This window comes from Dasypus novemcinctus, chromosome 4, assembly GCF_030445035.2.
Source record: "Dasypus novemcinctus isolate mDasNov1 chromosome 4, mDasNov1.1.hap2, whole genome shotgun sequence".
In the NCBI taxonomy this organism is placed as follows: domain Eukaryota; kingdom Metazoa; phylum Chordata; class Mammalia; order Cingulata; family Dasypodidae; genus Dasypus; species Dasypus novemcinctus.
This window is the reverse complement of record NC_080676.1, coordinates 74,022,158-74,045,705: the sequence shown is the minus strand read 5'-3', so window position 1 is coordinate 74,045,705 and position 23,548 is coordinate 74,022,158. Positions and strand designations below refer to the sequence as shown.

The window sequence follows — 23,548 nt, the reverse complement described above, 5'->3', positions numbered from 1 at the left end:
AACTGATAGAGTGTCTGCCTGCCATATGGGACAGTCCAGGATTCAATCCCCAGGGCCTCCTGACCTGTGTGGTGAGCTGGCCCACATGCAGAGCTGCCCTGCATAAGGAGTGCTGTGCCACGCAGGGGTGCCCCTGCATGGGGGTGCCCCACCCGCAAAGAGTGGCGCTGCATACGTGGAGAGCTGACGCAGCAAGATGACAGAACAAAAAGGAGATGCAGTTTCTCAGTGCCACCAAGGGGTCAAGTGGACACAGAAGAACACACAGAGAGTGGACACAGAGAGCAGATAATGGCGGGGGGAGGAGGGAAGGGGAGAGAAATAAATAAAATAAATCTTAAGAATATATATATATGCAGCAAATGTATGAATCTGTTATTACTTTATTAGGTTAAGTCACAAGATGCAGGTTACTGAACCAAAGAGATCATCTATAATTGAATGGATAATATTTGAAGTTATTAAAAATATTGTCTACAAAGTTGTAATAACAGGAAATGCTTTTGTCACAATTCTAATTAGGAAAAGGTAGGCTGGAAATAGTACAGTATTATCACATTTATGTTATAAAGCTAATGAAAATCTGTATAGAAAAGAGCTGGAAGGAAATATAGCAGTGCATTAACAATATGGTCTTTTTTTTTTTTAAAACAGCTTTTTACTTTTTAATATTTTCTAAACATTCTCTTTAGGAAGGGAGAAAATAAACTTATTTTAAAAACTCAACAAAATACGTTTACCCCTTGACCTCTAATTCTGGGAATCTAGCTTATAGAGGAATAGTTGAATGATTGTTAATTTTAAGACAGAACCACACTGAGCTATCAAAAAGAATGAGTCAGAGCTATATGCATTGACCTTTCAGCTTTTGTTATCTGGGAATGTAAACTTTCCCTTCTTTTTGAAAGGCAGGTTTGCTGTATATAAAATTCTTGCTTGGCAGTTTTCTTTCAGCACTTTAAATATTTCATCCCATTGCCTTTTTGTCTCCATGGTTTCACATGAGAAATTGACCCTTAATCTTATTGAGGTACCCTTGTACATGACACCTTGCTTTTGTCTTGTAGTTTTCAGAACTTGCTCCTTTCCTTGGCATTTGACAGTTTGATCACTATGTGCTTGGGCACGGTTCTCTCTGAGTTTATCCTGATTGGGGTTCATTGGGCTTCTTGAACATGCATATTCATGTCTTTAGTTAAATTTGGGAATTTTTCTGCCATTATTTCTTTGAATATTCTTTCTGCCCCTTTCTCTCTTTCTTTACTTCTGGCACAGCCATAATGTGTATATTGGTATGTTTGATGGGTCCCATAGGTTGCTTAGGCTCTGTTCACTTTTTCTGATGTTGTTCCTCAGCCTGAATCATTTCAGTTGTCTTGTCTTCAAGATCACTGTTTATCTCTTCTGCCAGCTCCAATCTGTTGTCGAAACCCTCCTGAGATATTTTTATTTCAATTATTGTGTACTAAATAATTTTCTGTTTGGTTCATCTTTAAAATTTCTATCTCTTTATTGAGATTCTCATATTGTTTATTCATTATTTTCTTGTTATCCTTTAGTTCTTTCTCTGTTTCCTTTATTTCTTTGCACATATTGAATATCATTTTTTTAAGGTCTTTGGCTGGTTTGTCCAAAGTTTGGTTCTGTTCTTTGATGGTGTTTGGATTTTTGTCTTGTTTCTTTGGACTGGCCATCATTTCCTATTTCTTTGTTTGTCTTGTACTCTTTGGTTGCACACTGTACATTTTAATATTTTAAAGTGTTGACTCTGGGATTTAGTCCCTGAACTGTCTGTTCTTTAAGTTTGCATCCAGCTAGTGAATGACAGAGATTTTTTTGAGTGCCAGGAGCTAACAAATCAACACACAAAAAAAGCCTTCACATCTTTGCAAATTAGCTTTGTGTTGGCTGGTGCTTTCTTTCAGAGTTTAGCTCTGCTATCAAGATCAGTCCAAGGAGAATGTGATGTGTGGGGTCCTTTTCATATTTTCTGAGTGTAGCAGTTTGATATAATTATGAATTCCAAAATTAGATATTGGATTATGTTTGTAATCTGATCTGTACCTGGACATAATTGAGTTATGATTAGGGTATTGAGTCTCCACCCACCAAGGGATAAAAGGAATGGCAAAGAACAGAGTTGAAGGTTTCTGATGTTGAAGTTTTGATGTTGGAGTTTGATGCTGAAGACTTAAGCTGGAGCCCCAGAAAGTAAGCTCCCAGAGGAAAGAGAAGCCAGCCCCAGGAAGAAAGGAACCTTGAACCCAGAGAGAAGCAAGATCCTGGAAGGGAGAAACCCAGGAAACCTGAGCCCTCACAGCCATTGGCAGCCATCTTGCTCTAACAAGTGAAAATAGACTTTGATGAGGGAAGTAACTTATGCTTTATGGCCTGATATTTGTAGGCTCCTACCTCAAATAAATACCCTTTATAAAAACCAACCAATTTCTGGTATTTTGCATCAGCACCCCTTTGGCTGACTAATACACTGAGCCTGGGTCCTTTCCTGGGCTTGTGCTTGCCCATCCTCTTTAATCCCTATGAAATACAACTTTCTCCCCTTCCTGGATGCTCTATTATATAACTTAAAGCAGGTAATCCTTTGCCCCTAGCTACTTTGACGTAATTGTTTCTTGCACTGCTTTAGCTATCTGCAAGCTGCTTCTGCCTGCAGGGCAAGTTCTGGGAGGGCATTTGAAACTACTTTCATGTTTCAGGTCTTTAGGCTGCCACCCTGTAGATTGGCACTGACATACAGGCACCCCAGGATGCACATTGGGGTTATTCTGCTCCCTCCAGAACAGGGCCAGGAACCCACAGTGGGAGAGTAGGCTATCAGAGCACACCACACCAAGTTGGGGATGGGGGAAGGGCCAGCAAGGGTACCATGAACTTCTCCTACCGTTTTTTTTAACAAATTATATTTTATTGATTCATATTAATAACACATAAATTCATCCAAATTGTACAATCATTGTTATTTGGTATAATCACATGGTTGTGCATTCATCACTTCAATCTTTATTAGACCATTTTCATTTTTCCAGTAATAATTTTTAAAAATCAGACAAATGTGGGCTTTTTGCCTGATTTTAACATCTTGTAACATTAACACACATAACATTTGTTCAGTTTCAAAGAGAAACAGTCTTATATATGTAGTATTAGCCACATTCATATTTTGCATGAGGTTTTACTTGTTATACAGTCCCATGTCACATTTTTAGCTTTTCTTTTAGTAACATGCATGACCTTAGACTTGCCATTTCAACCAGCATCATACCCATTGTGATGGGATGCTAATGTGTCAGCTTGGCCAGGTAATTTTGCACAGTTGTTTGGTCAAACAAGCACTGGGCTAACTGAAATACAAGGGCATTTATGGACTTTAGTCACCATTGACTTTACTGCAGTGATAAGTCATAGATAGCTGATTACAATTACATCAATCAGGGAGAGTGCCATCAGCAATGAGTGATGCTTTATCTAGTCAATTGAATGCCTTAAGGGGGGCAGTGATTCCAGCATTGAGTGAGAATTTCCTAGCTTGTCTTTGGACAGCCAACATCTCCCAGAACTCATCAAGAACCTTTATTGGACTGTCATTGGAGCCCCTGGTTGCAGCCTGCCTGCAGAACCTGGACTTGTGCATCCCACGGTCACATGAAAGACTCTGATAAAATTGCATACTATTGACAGATATCTCTTGTTGATTTTGTTTCCGTAAAGAACCCTGACTAATACAGTTTGGTACCAGAAGTGGTTCTTGAGGAACAGAATCTTAAACATGGGGTGTCTGAGGTGGTTCTGGGAGTTTTGCAATTGGCTCTCTACTCTAATTGGACTCAAGGGTACTGACGACTCCCTTTCCAATAACCAAGAGACTGCTAACTGTCCATGGCATGAGTTGGCAATCAAGATAAGCAAAATAGCATCACTGGATTTTCCTACTTCCACACTTTTAATAAGCAAGGCTCTGGGTAAGAGTGTTTTCAACACATTAACAGAGTTTTGTGAAGTCAAATGGTATAATGATGTTGGCTGGCTCTTCCCAGATACTCTGGATACTGTTACAAAAGAAAGAGATGAGTTAAAGGCTTCAGATTTGAAACTTAAATACTGCATGAGTGAAGCAAAAGTTTCTATGTATGAAAGAAAAATTTGTATCCTGTAGCCACAGGCTTGAAATATCTGAGAACCAAACTCAGACTCCCATTGTACCAGTTGCAGAGTTACAAAGGAAACTAAAATCTCAACCCCACAGCGTTTCTGCAGTTAAAGTGAAGGCATTGATTGGAAAAGAGTGGAATACAGAGAATTGGAATGGAGACATATGGGATGATAATAATATGGGTGGAGACATTGGAACCTTGAATTCTGCTGAGACTTTATGAAATAAGTCTGGGATGGCCTCCCCTGTGAAGACCACACCTTGTCAACCTTGTATCATCCAGCCTCCGGCCTGCCCCAGGCAGTCTGGATCTCCTCCCAGCCCTGAAGCATGTACCAACCAAACTCAAGCATGCACTGCCAACCCTCCAGTCTGCCCTGAGGAAACTGCCTTCCAACCCCTGCTTGAAGAGATTAATCCTGTCTCACCAGAAGAAAATGCAAGGGAATGCCCAGAGTCCAGTAGCTTGCAAGGCATTTCTAATCCTTCTCCTTACCCACCCCCACCACTCCTCTTGTCTTCGAGACCTATTACTAGACTAAAATCACAACAAGTCCCCAAAGGTGAAATACAAAGTGTGACCCATGAGGAAGTAAGGTATACTCAGAAAGAACTGCATGAGTTTTCCAACTTATATAGACAGAAAGAAATCAGGGGAATATGTGTGGGAATGGATACTAAGGGTATGGGATAATGGTGGAAGGAATATAAAGTTGGATCAGGCTGAATTTATTGATATGGGCCCACTAAGCAGAAATTCTGGATTCAACACTGTAGCTCAAGGGGATAGAAATGGCTCTAACATTTTGTTGGGTGGCTGACTGAAACATGGACTAACAGATGAGCTAGCATGTCTGAGGTTGAGATACCTGGATTGCCCTGGTATACAGTAGAAGAGAAAATTCAAAGGCTTAGAGAGATTGAAATGCTAGAAAGGATTTACCATTTGCCTACCCACACCTCGAATGTCCAGAGGACACACCTTTAACCAGGACTATGAGGAATAAATTTGTAAGACTAACTCCATCTTCCCTGAAGAGCTCTGTGGTTGCTCTTCTCTGTAGTCCAGATATTACTGTAGGGAGGGCAGTGATGGAATTAGAATCCTTAAGCATTATGGGGATGGTCGGATGTCACTCTGGTAAAAGTGAAGTATCGGCAGTTAATCGCCCAAGTCAAGGTGGGTGTGGCAACTGCAATGAAAGGCAGATTCAAAAAAGCACTCAAAATAGTCTGAGCCATGTAGAGTTATGGCGTTGGTTAATATATCATGGGGTACCTAGAAGTGAAATAGATGGACAGTCTACTAAATTTCTTCCGGATCTGTATAAGCAGAAGAGTTCTAGGTCAAGTGAACAAAATCCTAACTCAGATTACAGATGCAGAGAATCACGGCCCCTTAATCAATTCCCAGACTTGAGACAGTTTACAGACCCAGAATCCCTTGAATGAGGAGAAGGCCAGGTCTCTTTGGGGGAATCTTGTTAAACTGCCCAAAATTTATACTGTTAATCTTCCTCCCACCTTTCCCCAAGGAGATCTATGGCCTTTTACCAGAGGAACTGTGCACTGGGGAAAAGGAAAAGAGCAGACATATCTGGGATTATTAGATACTGGCTCAGAAGTGATATAAATTCCAGGTGACCCAAAACATCACTGTGGTCCACCAGTCAGAGTAAGGGCTTATAGAGGTCAGGTGGTTAATGGAGTTTAGCTCAGGTCCATCTCACAGTTGGTTCAGTGGGCCCCCCGGACCCATTCTGTGGTATTTCCCCAGTTCCAGAATGCATCATTGGAATAGATGTACTTAGTAACTGGCAGAATCCCCACATTGGATCCCTGACTTATGGAGTGAGGGCTATTAAGGTTGGAAAGGCCAAGTGGAAGCCACTAGAACTGTCCCTACCTAGCAAAATAATAAACCAAAAGCAATACCGGCAATACTGGAGGGATTGCAGAAATTAGTGCCACCATCAAGATTTGAAGGATGCAGGGGTGATGATTCCCACCACATCCCCATTCAACTGTCCTATTTGGCCTGTGCATGAAACAGATGGGTCTTGGAGGATGACAATAGATCATCATAAATTTAACCAGGTGGTGACTCCAATTGCAGCTGCTGTCCCAGATGTGATATCATTGCTTGACCAAATCAAAACGTCTCCTGGTACCTGGCATGCAGCTGTTGGTTTGGTGAGTGCTTTTTTCTCAATTGCTATTAGTAAGGACCACCAGAAATAGTTTATTTTCAGCTGACAAGGCCAGCAGTATACCTTCACTGTCCTGCCTCAGGGGTATATCAACTCTCCAGCCCTATGTCATAATATTGTCTGCAGGAATCTTGATCATCTTTCCCTCCCACAAGACATCACACTGGTCCATTATATTGATGATATCATGTTGATTGGACCTAGTGAGCAAGAAGTAGCAAAGACTCTAGACTTATTAGTAAGACATTTGTGTGAGAGAGGATGGGAGATAAATCCAACTAAAATACAGGGTCCTTCCACCTCAGTGAAATTTCTAGGTGTCAGTGGTGTGGGGCATGTTGAGATATCCCTTTTAAAGTGAAGGATAAGCTGTTGTATCTGGTCCCTCCTATGATCAAAAAAGAGGCACAACACCTAGTTGGTCTCTGGATTTTGGAGACAACACATTCCTCATTTCAGTGTGCTACTCCAGCCCATTTACCAGGGGACCAGAAAAGCTGCTAGTTTTGATTGGGGACAGGAACAAGAAGAGATTCTGCATCAGGTCCAGGCTACTGTGCAAGCTGCACTACCACTTGAGCCATATGACCCAGCAGATCCAATGGTGCTGGAAGTTTCAGTGGCAAATAGAGATGCTGTCTGCAGACTTTGGCAGGCCTCTATTGGAGAATCACAACACAGACCCTTAGGATTTTGGAGCAAAGCCCTGCCATCCTCTGCAGATAACTACTCCCCTTTTGAGAAACAGCTTTTGGCCTGCTACTGGGCCTTAGTAGAGACTGAACACTTAATCATGTGCCACCAAGTTACCATGAGATCTGAGTTGCCTCTTATGAGCTGGGTATTGTCTGACCCACCAAACCATAAAGTTGAGTGTGCACAGTAGCACTCCATAATAAAGTGAAAGTGGCATATATGAGATAGGGCTCGAGCAGGTCCTGAAGGCACAAGTAAGTTACATGAGGAAGTAGCCCAAAGGCCCATGGTCACCACCCATGCCATGTTACCTTCTCTTTCCCAGCCCACAGCTTTGGCCTCTTGGGGAGTCCCTTAAAATCATTTGACTGAGGAAGAGAAAACTTGGGCCTGGTTTACAGATGGTTCTGCATGATATGCAGGTACCACCCGGAAGTGGACAGCTGCAGTACTGCAGCCCCTTTCTGGGACATCTCTGAAGGACAGTGGTGAGGGCAAATCCTCCCAGTGGGTAAAACTTCGAGCAGTGCACCTGGTTGTTCATTTTGCTTGGAAGAAGAAATGGTCAGAGGTGCATTTGTACACTGATTCATGGGCTCAGCAACATGGACTTCCCCTTACCAGGGCTGACTTTGCTACAGTCACTACTGAGTGCCCAATCTGCCAGCAACAGAGACCCACTATGGCACCATTTCTCAAGGTGACCAGCCTGCTACATGGTGGCAGGTTGACTACACTGGACCACTTCCACCATGGAAGGGGCAGTGATTTGTTTCAACTGGAATAGACACATACTCTGGATATGGGTGTGCATTTCCTGCATGCAATGCTTCTTCCAAAACTACCATCCGTGGACTTACCGAGTATCTTATCTACCACCATGGCATTCCACACAGCATTGCTTCTGATTAAGGAACACGTTTCACAGCAAATGATATGTGGGAATGGGCACTTGCCCATGGAATTCACTGGTCTTATCATGTTCCCCATCACCCTGAAGCACCTCGATTGATAGAACAGTGGAATGGCCTTTTGAAGACTCAATTACAGCATCAACTAGGTGACAATACCTTGCAGGGCTGGGGCAATGTTCTCCAGGAGGCGGTGTATGCCCTAAATCAGCATCCACTCTGTGGTGCTGTTTCTCCCATAACCAGTATCCATGGGTCCAGGAATCAAGGGGTGGAAATGGAAGTGACACCACTTACTATTACCAGTGACCCACTAGGAAAATTTTTGCTTCCTATCCCTGCAACCTCAAACTCTGCTGGTCTACAGGTTTTAGTCTCAAAGGAGGAGTGCTATCACCAGGGAACACAGCAATGATTCCATTGAATTGGAAGTTAAAACTGCCACCTGGCCACCTTGGGCTCCTCTTACCTCGGAATCAACAGTCGAAGAAGGGAATTACTGTACCGGCTGGGGTGATTGATCCTGACTGTCAAGGGGAAAAAGGACTGCATCTACATAGTGGGGGTAAAGAAGAGTTTGCCTGGAATACAGGAGATCCTCTAGGGCATCTCCTAGTACTGCCATGTCCTATGATTAAAGTCAATGGAAAATTGCAACAACCCAATCCAAGCAGGACTAACAATGTCCCAGAATCTTCAGGAATGAAAGTTTGGGTCACCCCACCAGGCAAAGAACCATGGCCAGCTGAAGTGCTTGCTGAGGGTAATGGAAACATGGAATGGGTAGTGGAAGAAGGAAGTGATAAATATGAACTTTGACCATGTGACAAGTTACAGAAACGAGAACTGTAATGGTCATGAATCTTTCTTATTTCATTATGATGATGATTGTATATGTGCACAAAACGAACTCCCCATACTTTTACCTTATCATTTGACAAGTTCTATCAGTTTCATGACATAATATTTGAGGATGTCAAGTTTAAGAGTGAATATTCCCCAAGAACTTGCACCCTATTCTGTATGGAATTAATGCTTTCTGGTTGTACGCAGGAGAGTTGAACATTGTTAGGTGGAAATATGTATATCTATATAGTGTATATATTGTATGAATATAGTGTATGTTATTGTGTTTTTTTTTAAAGATTTATTTTATTTATTTCTTCTTCCCCACCCTCCCCCCAGCTGTCTGCTCTTTGTGTCCATTCTCTGTGCATTCTTCTGTGTCTGCTTACATTCTTGTCAGCAGCACCATAATTTGTGTCTCTTTTTGTTGTGTCATCTTGCTGTGTCAGCTCCTGTGTATGCGGCGCCATTCCTGGGCAGTCTGCACTTTTTTCACATTGGGCAGCTCTCCTTATGGGGTGGGTGCACTCATTGCATGTGGGTCTCCCATATGCGGGGGACACCCCTGCATGGCATGGCATTCCTTGCATGCATCAGTACTGTGCGTGGGCCAGCTCACCACATGGGTCAGGAAGCCCTGGGTTTGAACCCTGGACCTCCCATGTGGTAGGCAGACGCTCTATCCATTGAGCCAAATCCACTTCCCTGCATGTTATTGGTTAAAAATGATGCATTGAGAGCTAGCCAGGAGAAGGAGATTCGGTAAGCCAAATTGTATTCAACCCCATCTCCACCCTCCACCCCTCATCTCCCATTTTTGGTAAGGTACCTCATTTCCATCTCCAGCTGTGTTTCTAAGCCTAAAATCCTGGTTCAACCTTTCGAGGAAACAAAACCAAAACAAACTAATGAAAACCTATCATCTTGTTCTGGGGAAGCGGATCAAACAATCAAACTGCTCTTTTGTTAGACTTTCAACCAACTCACTTTTATTTTCCCTACACCATACTTCTGCCTTCAAGGTTGCCTGGAGCTTCTATGTCCTAAGCTTTTCTGTGATTCTGCAGCTTTATTCAGGTTTGCTTCTTGATAGCTTCCCACTCTGTAGCAATTTTTGCAATTTTTTTTACCTCTCTCTGCATTTTCTCTTCTCCCATTCCCTTTATCTTTGTAGATTTATTCCTCTTATGATTCCTATTATTTCAGTAAGATTTCAATGGGGGACAGAAATAAATGCATGTGTTCAATGGCTAAGTGAAAAGACAAAGTGCTCATAATTATGTTAAGTGAAAAAACTTGGAGGAAAAAAATTGTATATATATTATAACCCCAGTCCTGAAAGAGAAAAATTATTTGTAAACTGGGAGGTAACATTTTATCATAATTAACTCTGGATGTTTGGATATGGGTTATTTTTATTTTTCTTCATACTTTTTAACGTTTTTTAGATTTTCTAAAATGGATATATGTTACTTTTATGATCTCGCTTAAATGACATTTATTGTCAGTTTGCTTAAATGAATCTGTCTTTAGGGTGCTGAACTTAAAGACAAGGTATATTATGCTACATATTTATTATCTGTTTCTTGTGATCTATAATTGGGAAGTAGATAACCTATAGATTGTTTTGGCAATAATATCAGGTTCACTGAGGGAAAAAATCTCAAGATTCCATTTAGGTACATGCTTTCTAAAAATCCTGTGGTGAAAATACTTTCTAGATACAGTTTAATGATAAATTTTTTGTTTTGTTTTTTAAAGCAGTTTTATTCCGATATAGTCACATACCATGCAATCTATCTGAAGTGTATAATCAATGACTTTTAGTATAATTACAGTGTTGTACATTCATCATCAAAAAAAAATTTTTAGAACAACTTCCTTACTCCAAAAAAAAAATTCTACACTCCTTAGCAGTCACCTCTTGTATTGTTTTGTTATTTTATTTGTTTTAAACTTAAATAATGGGATTTCTGGAAATAAGCAGAATTTTCTTTCTCAGAATAAACTATGAAACAGTAATAGGAAGTAGCTAAGTTCTCAGGCTTTAGAGTCAGACAGTGTTGAGGTTGGACGCTGTCTATTTGTGTGGCCAGAGCAAGTGTGTTAGTCCAGATTCTCTCTGAGAAGTAGATGCAAAGATGGGATTTTTTATGCAAAATTTTTTATTAAGGGAAGTAAGTACCTGTGTACGAGAAAATTGCTGGGTAAGGTTAGGAGAGTCATCAGACTGCAATGCAAGACTGAGCAAACTGAAGGAGAGGGATGGTTGGGTGGAAGTATCTTAGACTACGATGCAACCTAAAGATGGTTCAGCAAGTTCATCAGGGAGTCCTTGAGCCAAATCTTTCAAATAACCCTTGGATCTTCTGGGAAAGGGCCTGCATTAGAATCTCTGCAACACTCAATAGTTGACTGGGAGCAGTCTATAGGAGCACTGAAATCACAGTGATGGATTTGAGAGCCAGGGGCTGGGTCCCTTGTTCACTTTACTCTGTGTAGTTGGAGGTCTGTCAATGCACATTCTCGTTTCCACCATAACAAATTACTTAAGCTCTCTAAGCCACATTTTCCTCATTTTTAAAATAGGGATAATAATAGAGACTATCACATCAGGTTATTATAAGGTAAGAATATGCAGTTAAAGTGCTCAGAATAGAAAGGGTCCTTCTTTTTCCTCTATCTGTTTCCCCTTCTCTTCCTTGCTTTTTCTCAGCAGGAGATATTTTAGGTACAATACTGTTAACTTAGACAATCTTCCTCCAATTTACTAAAACAAATCCCAGGCTTTTCTAAGTAAGTGTGACTCCAACTGTACTCCATGGACCAGCACCATTAGCATCATCTGGGTACTTGTTAGAGATACAAATTCCAGGGCCTCATCTCAGACCTACTGAATCAGAATCTCTGGGAGTGGATCCTAGGTATCTGGTTTTTAGCTTCCAGGTAATCATTATGCACACTAAAGCTTGAGAAGCACTGATCTTAACACAAATCATTCTTATTTCTTTTAGGGAGGAGAAAGGAAGAAAACAGATAAGATCTCTTCAAAGACAGCTCGTTAACATCAAAAGAGAAAGGCAAGTTGAAGTACAGGTAAGAATTACTGTAGATAAGCAGGATAACCACACAAGTTACTGAGCTAAAACAGCTATATTGAAGAAAATTTTCCCAAAACAAAGTTATGTATGAAAGATTGTTGTTTCTTCTGGAGTATCTTTACTATTGATAATATAGAGGAACTGAAAAGCTAAGTTGGTATGAACAAGTATGCATAGACTAGAACATGAGGAGACCCCAATACTCTGAAGCTCTTAGTCTGTTCTTATCCCTCAAATCCCACTGCAACCACACTATCCACTCCTCTACAGGAGACCTTATCCCTGCTGTCTCTTGTGTTCCAACATCACTGATGGGTGAGTGTATTCCTAGGAAGGACAGTAAGCACATTATAAACCTTGTACCTATTGGTTAGGGTTAATAGTGTAATGTGTATTGTATTTCCATTACAAAATAGATTTAATGAGCTTTCATGGTCATTAGAACTTAACCTCATGTCTAAAATAGTTCTGTAAGAAAATGCATCCCAAGTTTTAAGCAATTAATTTGCAAAACAATGTATGGGCTACAAACTAGGCATTAGAGATTACCTTTATCAGGATTATTAACTTTTGTATTAGCAGTTTTGAAAAAAATATAATAACAGTTTGTTGTTGCTGAGCTATTTGGAAAATTTATACTTCACAACAGAGAATCTTCATTACCTAGGTTTGACTCCAACAACAAAAAATGTGCAGGACTCCTTTGCAGAAAACTATATAACAGTCTCAAAAGAAATTAAATAATGCATAAATAAGTTGGGAGATATGCCATGTTTATGGATCAGGAGACTCAATATGCGAAGACTCAAATTGAGAAACTCTTCTCAAATTGATCAATAGATTGAATTCAGTCCCAGTCAGACAGGTGAATGGATTTTGTGGTGGTTTGTTTGTTTTTAAGGCAGTTTTACTGAAGTATATGCACATACCATACAATCTATCCAAAGTATTTAATCAATGGCTTTTAGTGTAATCACAGGGTTGTGCATTCACCACAAAAAATTTTAGAACAATTTACTCCAAGAAGAACTGCACACTCCTTAGCAGTCATCTCGTAGTCCCTCTATCTTTTCCCAGCCCTACATAACCACTAATCTAATTTCATCTTTATAAATTGATTTACATCTATGTTTTTGTTTTTGGTTTTTTCCTTTTTTCCTTTTGTTTTTTTTTAGTTTTTTATATTTTATATAAATGGAATCATACACTATGTAGTATTCGTGTCTGGTTTCTTTCATGTAATAGAATGTTGTTTTTGATAGATATTAACCTCTTATAATATTAACATACATTTGTTCAGTTTCAAAGAAATTCAGTCTTATACATGCATTTTACCCATATTCATATTTCACTTGCTATACAGTTCCATGTTACATTTTTTTAGCTTTCCTTCTAGTAATATACATGACCTTAGACTTTCCCTTTCAACCACTGTTATGCCCATATGATAGCACTGCTACTTACAAACATGCTGTGCTTTCACCTTTTCTATTCATTTCCAAAGATTTACAAACTTTTTACCAATTCTGCATAAGATAACCCTCAGCTTTCCACTCTCTAACCTCATTTTCTGGTGACCCATAGTTAGTTATTAACTCTGTGAGATTACACAATATATTTAGTTCATAGCAGCGCAGTCATACCATATTTGTCCTTTTGTGTCCGGCTTACTTCACTTAATGTCCTCCAGGTTCATCCATGTTGTTATATGCTTCATGATTTCATTTCTTCTTACAGTTGCATATTATTCCTTCATTTAAAAAAAAAAATTATTTCTCTCCCCTTCCCCCCACCCCCCACCCCCAGTTGTCTGCTCTCTGTGTCCATTCGCTGTGTGTTCTTCTGTGACCGCTTCTATTCTTATCAGCGACACCAGGAATCTGTGTCTCTTTTTGTTGCATCATCTTGCTGCATCAGCTCTCCATGTGGGTGGCGCCACTCCTGGACAGGCTGTGCTTTTTCTGTGTGGGGTGGCTCTCCTTGCACGTGGAGCTCCCCTGCGCGGGGGACACCCCTGTGTGGCATGGCACTCCTTGCACACGGCAGCACTATGTGTGGGCCAACTCACCACATGGGTCAGGAGGCCCTGGGTACCGAACCCTGGACCTCCTATATGGTAGGCAGATGCTCTATCAGTTGAGCCACAACCACTTCCCTATTATTTTTTTCTTGCCTAATTTTTTTCTGCGGGGTCAGTCATAACTTGCCACCTTTCATTTCTGAATGTGTTTATTTGCATCTTCTCTCTTTTTTTCTTTGTTAGTCTAGCTAAGTGTTCGTCAATTTTATTCATCTTCTCAAAGAAACAGCTTTTGGTGTTGTTGATATTCTCTGCTGTTGTTTTTGTGTGTGTGTGTGTCTGTGAATTTCATTTATTTCTGCCATAATCTTTATTTTTTCTTTCCTTCTGCTTGCTTTGGGAATGTTTTGCTGTTCTTTTTCTAGTTTTTCTAGTTGGTTAGTTTGATCTTTGATTTTAGGTTTTCTTTTTTAATATAGGTGTTTAGGGCTTTAAATTTTCTTCTCCTAACTGCCTTCGCTGTATCCCATAAGTTTTGATAAGTTGTGTTCTTATTTTCATTTGTCTCAATATGTTTACTAATTTCACTTACAATTTCTTCTTTAGGACTGTGTTGTTCAGCCTACCCACATGTTTAAATTTATCTCTTTCCCGCCTATTGCTGATTTCCAGTTTCATTCCATTATGATCTAAGAAGGTGCTTTGTATAATTTCAGTCTTTTTACATTTATTGATTCCTGCCTTAGAACCTAGCATGTGGTCTATCTTTGAGAAAGATTCATGTACACTTGAAAAGAATGTATAACTTACTGATTTGGGATACAATATTCTGTATACGTCTGTTAGGTTTAGCTAGTTAACCATATTGTTCAAGTTTTTTGTTTCCTTATTGATCTTTTGTCTAGTTGTTCTATCTAATGATGTGTTGAAGTCTCCGGCAATTATTGTAGAGATGTCCTTTTCTCCCTTCAGTTTTGCCAGGGTTTGTCTCATGTATTTTTGGGCACCCTGGTTAGGTTCATAGATGTTTATGACTATTATATCTTCCTGGTGTGTTGTCCCTTTTATTAATATTTAATGACCTTCTGTATCTCTTATATCTTTTTTGCATTTAAAGTCTGTTTTGTCCGATATTAGTATAGCTACCCCTGCTCTTTTTTGGTTACTGTTTGCATGGAGTATCTTTTTCCAGGCTTTCACTTTCATTGCTTTTATTCTCTGGGTCTAAGATGAGTCTCTTTTAGGCAGAAAACAGATGGATCATATTTTTTATCCATTCTGTCAGCCTTTTGACTGGGGGGTATAGCAGTTTGATATAGTTATGAATTCCAAAAATAGAAATTGGATTATGTTTGTAATCTGGTCTATTACTGGGCATGATTAAGTTATGATTAGGGCTTTGATTGGGCCATGTCATTAGGGCATTGAGTCCCCACCCACTACAGGGTGGGGACTCTCAGATAAAAGGTGCAAAGGACAAAGTTGGAGCTTTGGATGCAAGGTTTTTTTATATTGGAGTTTGATGCTGAAGCCTTAAGCTGGAGCCCCAGGAAGTAAGCTCACGGCAGAAAGAGAAGCCCCAGCCCCAGGAAGAAAGGAACCCTGAGCCCAGGAAGAAGCAAGGCCTGGGAAGGAAGGAACCTTGAACCCAGAGAGAAGCAAGCCCCTGGAAGGGAGGAACCCAGGAAGCCTGAACCCTCACAGCCGTCGGCAGCTATCTTGTTCCAACACATGAAAATAGACTTTGGTGAGGGAAGTAACTTAAGCCTTATGGCCTGGTATCTGTAAACTCCTACTCCAAATAAATATCCTTTATAAAAACCAAACCATTTCTGGTATTGTGCATCAATATCCCTTTGGCTGACTAATACAGGGGATTTAATCCATTCACATTCAATGATATTATTGTAAAAGCATTATTTATTTCCTCAATTTTATTCTTTGCCCTCCTATGTCATATCTTATGACATATGAAAATATCTTAAATTGATCAATAGATTGAATTCAATCCCAGTCAGAATCCTAATTGGATTTTGTTTTTATTTCAAGGTCAATCTTGGTTGAGTGTCTCTTTTCTTGAAAATATTTCACATTTTCTTTTTTTCATTGTACTTTTGGATTGTGTTCTGGACAGTGTGACTATTATGTTGTGTTTTGAATATGTGCATTCTGTTATTCCTTCTAAGTACATTGCAGTTTTTGTTTTTAGCAAGGCACTTAATTTGGTTAAATTCAAGCTAAAACTTTCTCTTACCTACAGTAGGCAGCAGCTCAAATTTCATGTCAATACTTTTTTACTTAGTGGAATTTCTTGCAGTCTTCCTGGCACCTGTGTGGTTCAAAAATCTGCCAAAGATTTGGGCAAAGTTTATACACAGAATTTTTGGTTTCTTTTCTTTAGTTCTCTCTTTTTTGAGATTATTCTCACTTTTCGGTGAAAAAATGAGGAACTCATCCCATACTGTTTACTTCTTTCAGGTTGTCTCTCCTCTCCTCTAGCATTTGCCTATTTTGTACTATCTCCGATAATTTTATGTAATTTCTTTGTGTACTTTGTCCCAGAGTTTTTAACTGTGAGGGGGTCAGTCCAGTAGGAGCTTATCAGCAATAGTGAGAACAGAACTTCTGAAGATTCTATTAGGAAACAGAGCTTGCAGTTATATGAGGAACTGAAAAGAAGGCAATACAAGGAAGCAAATGTGGCTCAAGGTTTTGGGCTCCTGTCTACCATATGAGAGGTCCAGTGTTCGATTCACAGGACCTCCTGGTGGAGGCAAGCTGGCCCGTGTGGCAAACTGGCCTGTTCAGAGTGCTGGCCAGTGCAGAAGTGCTGGCCCATGCAGGAGTGCTGGCCCATGGAGAGAGTTGGCTCAGCAAGATGATGCAACAAAAAAAGAGACACAGAGGAGAGACACAGCAGACCAGGATGCTGAGGTGGTGCAAGCAATTGAGCATGTCTCTCCTACTCTGGAAGGTCCCAGGATGGGTTCCTGGTGCTGCCTAAACAGAAGACAAGCTGACAAAGAAGAATGCACAGTGAATGGACACAGCAGACAGTGAGCACAAAAAACTGGGGGGGCAGGGAGTTTTTTAAAAATTTAAAGGCAATATAGGGAAGCGAATTTGGCTCAACTGATAGAGCGTCCACCTACCACATAAGAGGTCCAGGGTTCAAACCCAGGGCCTCCTGACTCGTGTGATGAGCTGGTCCACATGCAGTGTTGATGCACGCAAGGAGTGTCGTGCCATGCAGGGGTGTCCCCCATGTACAGGAGCCCCATGTGCAAGTAATGCACCATGCAAGGAGAGCCACCCATGCGATAAAAGGGCAGCCTGCCCAGGAATGGCACCACACACATGGAGAGCTGACGCAGCAAGATGACTCAACAAAAAGAGACACAGATTCCTGGTGCCACTGACAAGAATACAAGTGGACACAGAAGAACACACAGCAAATAGACGCGGAGAGCAGACAACGGGGGGTGGGGGGGGGTGGAGAAGGGGAAGGGGAGAGAAATAAAAAATGTTTTAAAAAAAAAAAAGAAGGCAATATAGCTGATGTTTGGAGAGAAAGGGAGAGAGTGATATGAGATGATTCTGGAATGAGAGGCCGGGAACAGATTACAGAGGGTCGTATAAGCCAAACTTATCTGAGCAGACATCACCAATGGCTTCCATATAGGTGGGCTTATCATGTAAGTAATCTATCTTGTCCCTGGAGGTCAGAGTTTGGGATCATGCTGAGTTTCTCTCTCTAAGCTGGAGGCCTGAACCTTCAAGGAGAAATGTGACTGATCCTTTTGCTTGTTCTCATCAACATCAACTCATGCCTTTCATAAAGAAGAGTACTTTGCCTACTTCAGCTTTGCCATGATTACTGAGGTCTAAATGTAGTGACCATGAAGGATACAAACCACCATTCTGACTTGTTAGAAAAGGAGCCAAAGTTTATGAAGCTAGATGTCCTGGAACACTAAAACCTTACTGCAAATAGTGACAGGGACCTTTCCAATGATGCTCAGTGATTCTGAATACAAGTTGTTGCCCCTTGACCCTTATAGTGCCCTCATTTGTATTCTGTGCAATCTTTGTATGCTTGATGAAGAGCATTTTGCCCTTCCTCCTTAGCAGGAACTAAACATGGAAATTTGTTTCTCAGACCTGGATTTGCATTAATGACTATATTGGGTGGCCCTAATCAACAGCATCACTACTTATTCCTCACCCTTTTGTTCATTTGCGCATTTGCAGCCCCAATGCTAGTCGGTCATTGACTGTACTTTGGAAAGCTCAGTGCTATCAAGGAAGCTTGTGTGATATATACATATAACTTTATTTTAGGAGGTACTAGGGATTGAACCCAGGACCTTGTACATGGAAGCAGTCTCTCAACCACTTGAGCTATATCTGCTCCCCTTTGCATGATAAGTTTTTAAAAAGTTTCATTTATTTCTCCTTCTCCTGCCCTCCTTGTTTTACACTCACTGTCTGCTTTTCTGTGTCCATTAGCTGTGTGTTCTTCTGTGTCTGCTTGTCTTCTTTTTTAGGTGGCACCAGGAACCGATCCTGGGACCTTCCTGAGTGGGAGAGAAGTGCTCAATCTCTTGCACTACCTCAGCTCCCTAGTCTGCTGCAGCTCCTATTGTCTCTCCTCTGTGTCTCTTTTTTTGTTGCATCATCTTGCTGAGCCAGCTCTCTAAACTGCAATTAGTGGCATGTTACAGTATTTATACAACAGAGAAATAATACTCCCCTATACTCTGTTGTGGTCAAACACCTATAATAGTGTACAATTTTAGGTACCACGGTTAAGAAGGAGTTTATTCAGAAGGGTTCAGCCTAGGCATTGAGGTGTGTGGAAACTTTATTACAAAAGGAAATATAAGGGTAAATTGGTATGATTGACTTTTTAAAAGTTGAACTTGATTATGTTTTATCTGCATCTCAGAATGGGAGACTCTGATTAGCTCAGAATTTATTTATAGATGCTCATGTATCTAGCCAATATTTTTAGCTACAGATAGCAGACAAATATAAATGCTATTTTTCAATGTAGAGATGCCCCCCCCCATGGCTTTTATCACTTGACAAACCACATCCCCATTTTCCTTTTCCCAGCCAACCAAAAATGCCACCCAAAGTATGAGACAAGTTCCATCTTCTCCAGATAGTAGCTTCCACAAAGTCTTGGAACTAGTGCACTCTCCCTACTTTTTGTTCAATTATGAAAATAGACACTATCATTAAAAAGACGATGGCTCACAATATTGTGGCAGTTATGGGAGCCTTATTAACTCTTAATTGTTGACTGCTTCTTTCCATTACTAAATCATGCCTCTCTGAATTCAAATAACAAGTCTGGAAGCCCAGGCCTGAAGGTGGTTTTGGGATTTGGAAGTAAAGTTTGGTTGCCATGAAAACCCACAGATATGCTGCATCAGTCCACAGACCTTGATCATGAGGAACGCTCCAGACAACATGAATAATCAGGGTTGTAGTGGTGGTGGCAAAGGCCTATCTTTCCTTAGTGAAAATCTTAAAAGGAATTCATACAACTCAAGACCCTTCACTTTAACACACTGCTTCTAGTCTGGTTCTTTATCACATACTGGGCAGATGAGGAAATGGAATGGCACTTTCAGTCCACTCATTAGTATGCCTTGATCATGATTCTACCATCACCAGCCTATCAGTATTTCATATCCTTCTTAAGTTTCCACACTGTCACCCTGGAGGGCCTTAGCAATAAGTTTGTGTAGAATGGCAAGATAGGGAAGAAGTCATAGTAATCAGAGGCTTACAGCAATAACATTAAAAACCCAGATGCCTTTGGCTTGGCACAGTTTAATTGCAGACCAATGGTGTATATGACCATCTGAACAGTTCCATAACATAATGCCTTCTGTTTTCCATAGGCAGAAACTTCTGGAGTTTCATATTGCTTTTTTGGTTTTCATATTGTTCCTCAAAAAGACTTAATACTCATTTTGACAAAGAAAACTGGCCAGAATATGCTCTTGAATTTTTGAAAATATATATTTTTAAAAACACTATTTATTGAATCCTTAACTGCCCAGCACTGTTAGATTCTGGGACAGACAAAACTACAGTAATTTATGTCGGCTAAAGTTTTCTGGAAAAGGCTTTATGGAGTTAAGTGGTATGTAAGCTCGATCTTGAAAAAATCTAAGGGATTAAATAAGTGAAAGGATTCCAGTTGATGAAGAAGTGAAACCATCATATTTCACTTAATTTGAACCTTTGTAGAGATTCAACCCTTATCATTGGCTGCTATACAATTTGAAAATAGAAGAAAGGGAAAAAGGAAAGAGAAGAAGTGGGGAATTGAGATTAAATAAGATTGAAGTTGGTTGATATTTGGAAAACAGATCTCTGATTGAAGCCATGCATTTTTGTTTTTAGTTGTATGTTTGGTTGTTATGCTGTCAGCTAACTCTGATCTACTTCTGAGTTTACCCACACTTTGTCAGATTCTTTTTTTTAATGTTTTTTTAAAAAGCCATTTTATTCACACCATACAATCCATCCAAACACTTTGTCTGATTCTTTTCAAACTATCCAATGTTACCTCCCTGACTAAAGCTCTCATAGACTTCCCATGGCATTTGGAGTAAGATCCAAACTTCTTAATATGGCCTCCAAGCTTCTCCATGGTTTGTTCTTACCTTCCTCTTCAACCTTATCTTGCCCCATTCTCAAACCACACTAGGCTAGAGCCTCCAGAGTTCTTTCTTTCAGTTCCTGGGATGCATCCAGGTCTTTGCTGCATCAATACTTAGACACACACTTTTCCTTTTTCTTGGAATTACTTTTGATCCCACTTTTCATATGACTGCCTTATTTATCCTTCAGATCTCAGAGTAAGCATCTGTTTCTACAAGTAGCCTTCTCAGACCATTCAGTCTAAGATAGGTCTCCCTTGTCATTTTCTCCCATAGCCAGTGGCCCTTTCCTTTCATAGAATTTTGCACAGTTTTTATATTTGTTTTCTTTGCCACATCTCTTCCACTAGATTGTAAGCTCCATGGGCCCATTTCACCTGCCTAGCTCCTTTATTTTTTTAAGATTTATTTTTTATTTATTTCTCTCCCTTTCTCCCCTCCCCCATTTGTCTGCTGTCTATCCATTCGCTGTGTGCTCCTCTGTGACTGCTTCTATCCTTATCAGCAGCACCGTGAATCTGTGTTTCTTTTTGTTGCGTCATCTTGTTGTGTCAGCTCTCCATGTGTGTGGCGCCATTCCTGGGCAGGCTGCACTTTCTTTCATGCTGGGCGGCTCTCCTTACAGGGCGCACTCCTTGCGCATGGGGCTCCCCTACATGGGGGACACCCCTGCGTGGCAGGGCACTCCTTGCATGCATTGGCACTGCATGTGGGCCAGCTCCACACGGGTCAAAGAGGCCTGGGGTTTGAACCGCGGACCTCCCATGTGGTAGGCAGATGCCCTATCCATTGGGCCAAGTCCACTTCCCAGCCTAGCTCCTTTAGATCTCCACCGTTTACCTAGTGCCAAGCTCAATGCCTGGTACTAAATATTTTTCTAATGAATATTGAGACCTTAAAATTGCAGAGCAGGGAAACGGACTTTGGCCCAGTGGTTAGGGCGTCCGTCTACCATATGGGAGGTCTGCGGTTCAAACCCCGGGCCTCCTTGACCCGTGTGGAGCTGGCCATGCGTAGTGCTGATGCGCGCAAGGAGTGCCGTGCCACGCAAGGGTGTCCCCCGCGTGGGGGAGCCCCACGCGCAAGGAGTGCGCCCGTGAGGAAAGCCGCCCAGCGTGAAAAGAAAGAGCAGCCTGCCCAGGAATGGCGCCGCCCACACTTCCCGTGCCGCTGACGACAACAGAAGCGGACAAAGAAACAAGACGCAGCAAATAGACACCAAGAACAGACAACCAGGGGAGGGGGGGAAATTAAATAAATAAAATAAATCTTAAAAAAAAAAAAAAATTGCAGAGCAATTTGTAACTTTCAGAGGATTTTCACACATCCTCTCAATCCTTATAATCACCCCTGAGATATTTCAGTTAGGCTAGGGATTAATGTTTCTATTTTATAGAAGTTAAGACTTGACAGACTGTGACCTCAATTCTCACATTTGTTGATTTTTAGTTTGCTCAGCTTTTCTGTTGTGAGGACAACAGTGGCAATTTCTAAGCTCTTTACATGTTGGATTGGAAACTTGCCCATGTATACTTAAGAAGAATGTGCATTCTGCCATTGTCGGGTAGAGAGTTCTATAGATGACTTTAGATTTATAAGGTTATTCAAGTCTTCTAGTTCCTTGTTGATCAATCTAATATTAAAAGTGGGATATTGGGAAACGGACTTGGCCCAGTGGTTAGGGCGTCCGTCTACCACATGGGAGGTCCACAGTTCAAACCCCGGGCCTCCTTGACCCGTGTGGAGCTGGCCCATGCGCAATGCTGATGCGTGCAAGGAGTGCCGCGCCATGCAGGAGTGCCATGCCATGCAGGGGTGTCCACCGCGTAGGGAAGCCCCACGCGCAAGGAGTGCGCCCCGTAAGGAGAAGCCGCTCAGTGCGAAAGAAAGTGCAGCCTGCCCAAGAATGGCGCTGCCCACACTTCCCGTGCCGCTGACGACAACAGAAGTGGACAAAGAAACAAGACGCAGCAAATAGACACAGAGAACAGACAACCTGGGGAGGGGGGGAAATTAAATTAAAAAAAAAAAAAGTGGGATATTGGGGGAAGTGGACTTGGCTCAATGGATAGGGCGTCCGCCTACCACATGGGAGGTCTGCGGTTCAAGCCCCGGGCCTCCTTGACCCGTGTGGAGCTGGCCCATGTGCAGTGCTGACGCACGCAAGGAGTGCCCTGCCACGCAGGAGTGTCCCCCGCGTAGGGGAGCCCCACACATAAGGAGTGCGCCCCGTAAGGAGAACTGCCCAGCGTGAAAGAAAGTGCAGCCAGCCCAAGAATGGCGCCGCACAGAGAACTGACACAACAAGATGACACAATAAAAAGAATCACAGATTCCCGGTGCCGCTGATAAGGATAGAAGCAGTCATAGAAGAACACACAGTGACTGGACACAGAGAGCACACAACTGGGCAGGGGGAGGGGGGAGAAATAAATTAAAAATAAATCTTAAAAAAAAATAAGTGGGGTATTGGGGAAGTGGCTGTGGCTCAATCAGTTGGGCTCCCGTCTACCATATGGGAGGCCCTGGGTTCGCGTCCCAGGGCCTCCTTGTGAAGGCAAGCTGGCCCATGCCTGCAGAGAGCTGACAGCCCACACCCGTGGAGAGCTGGCACAGAAAGATGATGCAACAAAGGGAGACAAGCAGACACAGAAGAATGCACAGTGAATGGACACAGAGAGCAGACAGCAAGCAAGCGGCAAGGGGGGGATTAAATAAATAAATAAATCTTTAAAAAGTGGGGTATTGCGGTTTCCAGTTATTGCTGACTTGCAAATTTCTCCCTTCAATTCTATTTCTTGCCTCATGTCTATTGGGGTTCTGTTATTAGGTATATATATGTTTATTACCATGTCTTCCTGATGTATCAACCCTTATATCATTATAAAATGTCTTTCTTTGTCTTTAGTA

General features: G+C 41.4%; 1 protein-coding gene across 9 annotated transcripts in view; it reads left to right on the top strand.

The window, feature by feature from the left end:
* The window catches only part of IQCG (IQ motif containing G), a 58,990-nt gene that overhangs the window by 28,466 nt on the left and 6,976 nt on the right, over positions 1-23,548 (top strand). For all 9 annotated transcript variants that reach the window (XM_058295659.2, XM_071214736.1, XM_071214737.1 and 6 more), the window contains one exon: positions 11,849-11,930. In XM_058295659.2, the coding sequence (XP_058151642.1) occupies positions 11,849-11,930 (82 nt within the window). The remainder of the gene's footprint in view (positions 1-11,848; positions 11,931-23,548) is intronic.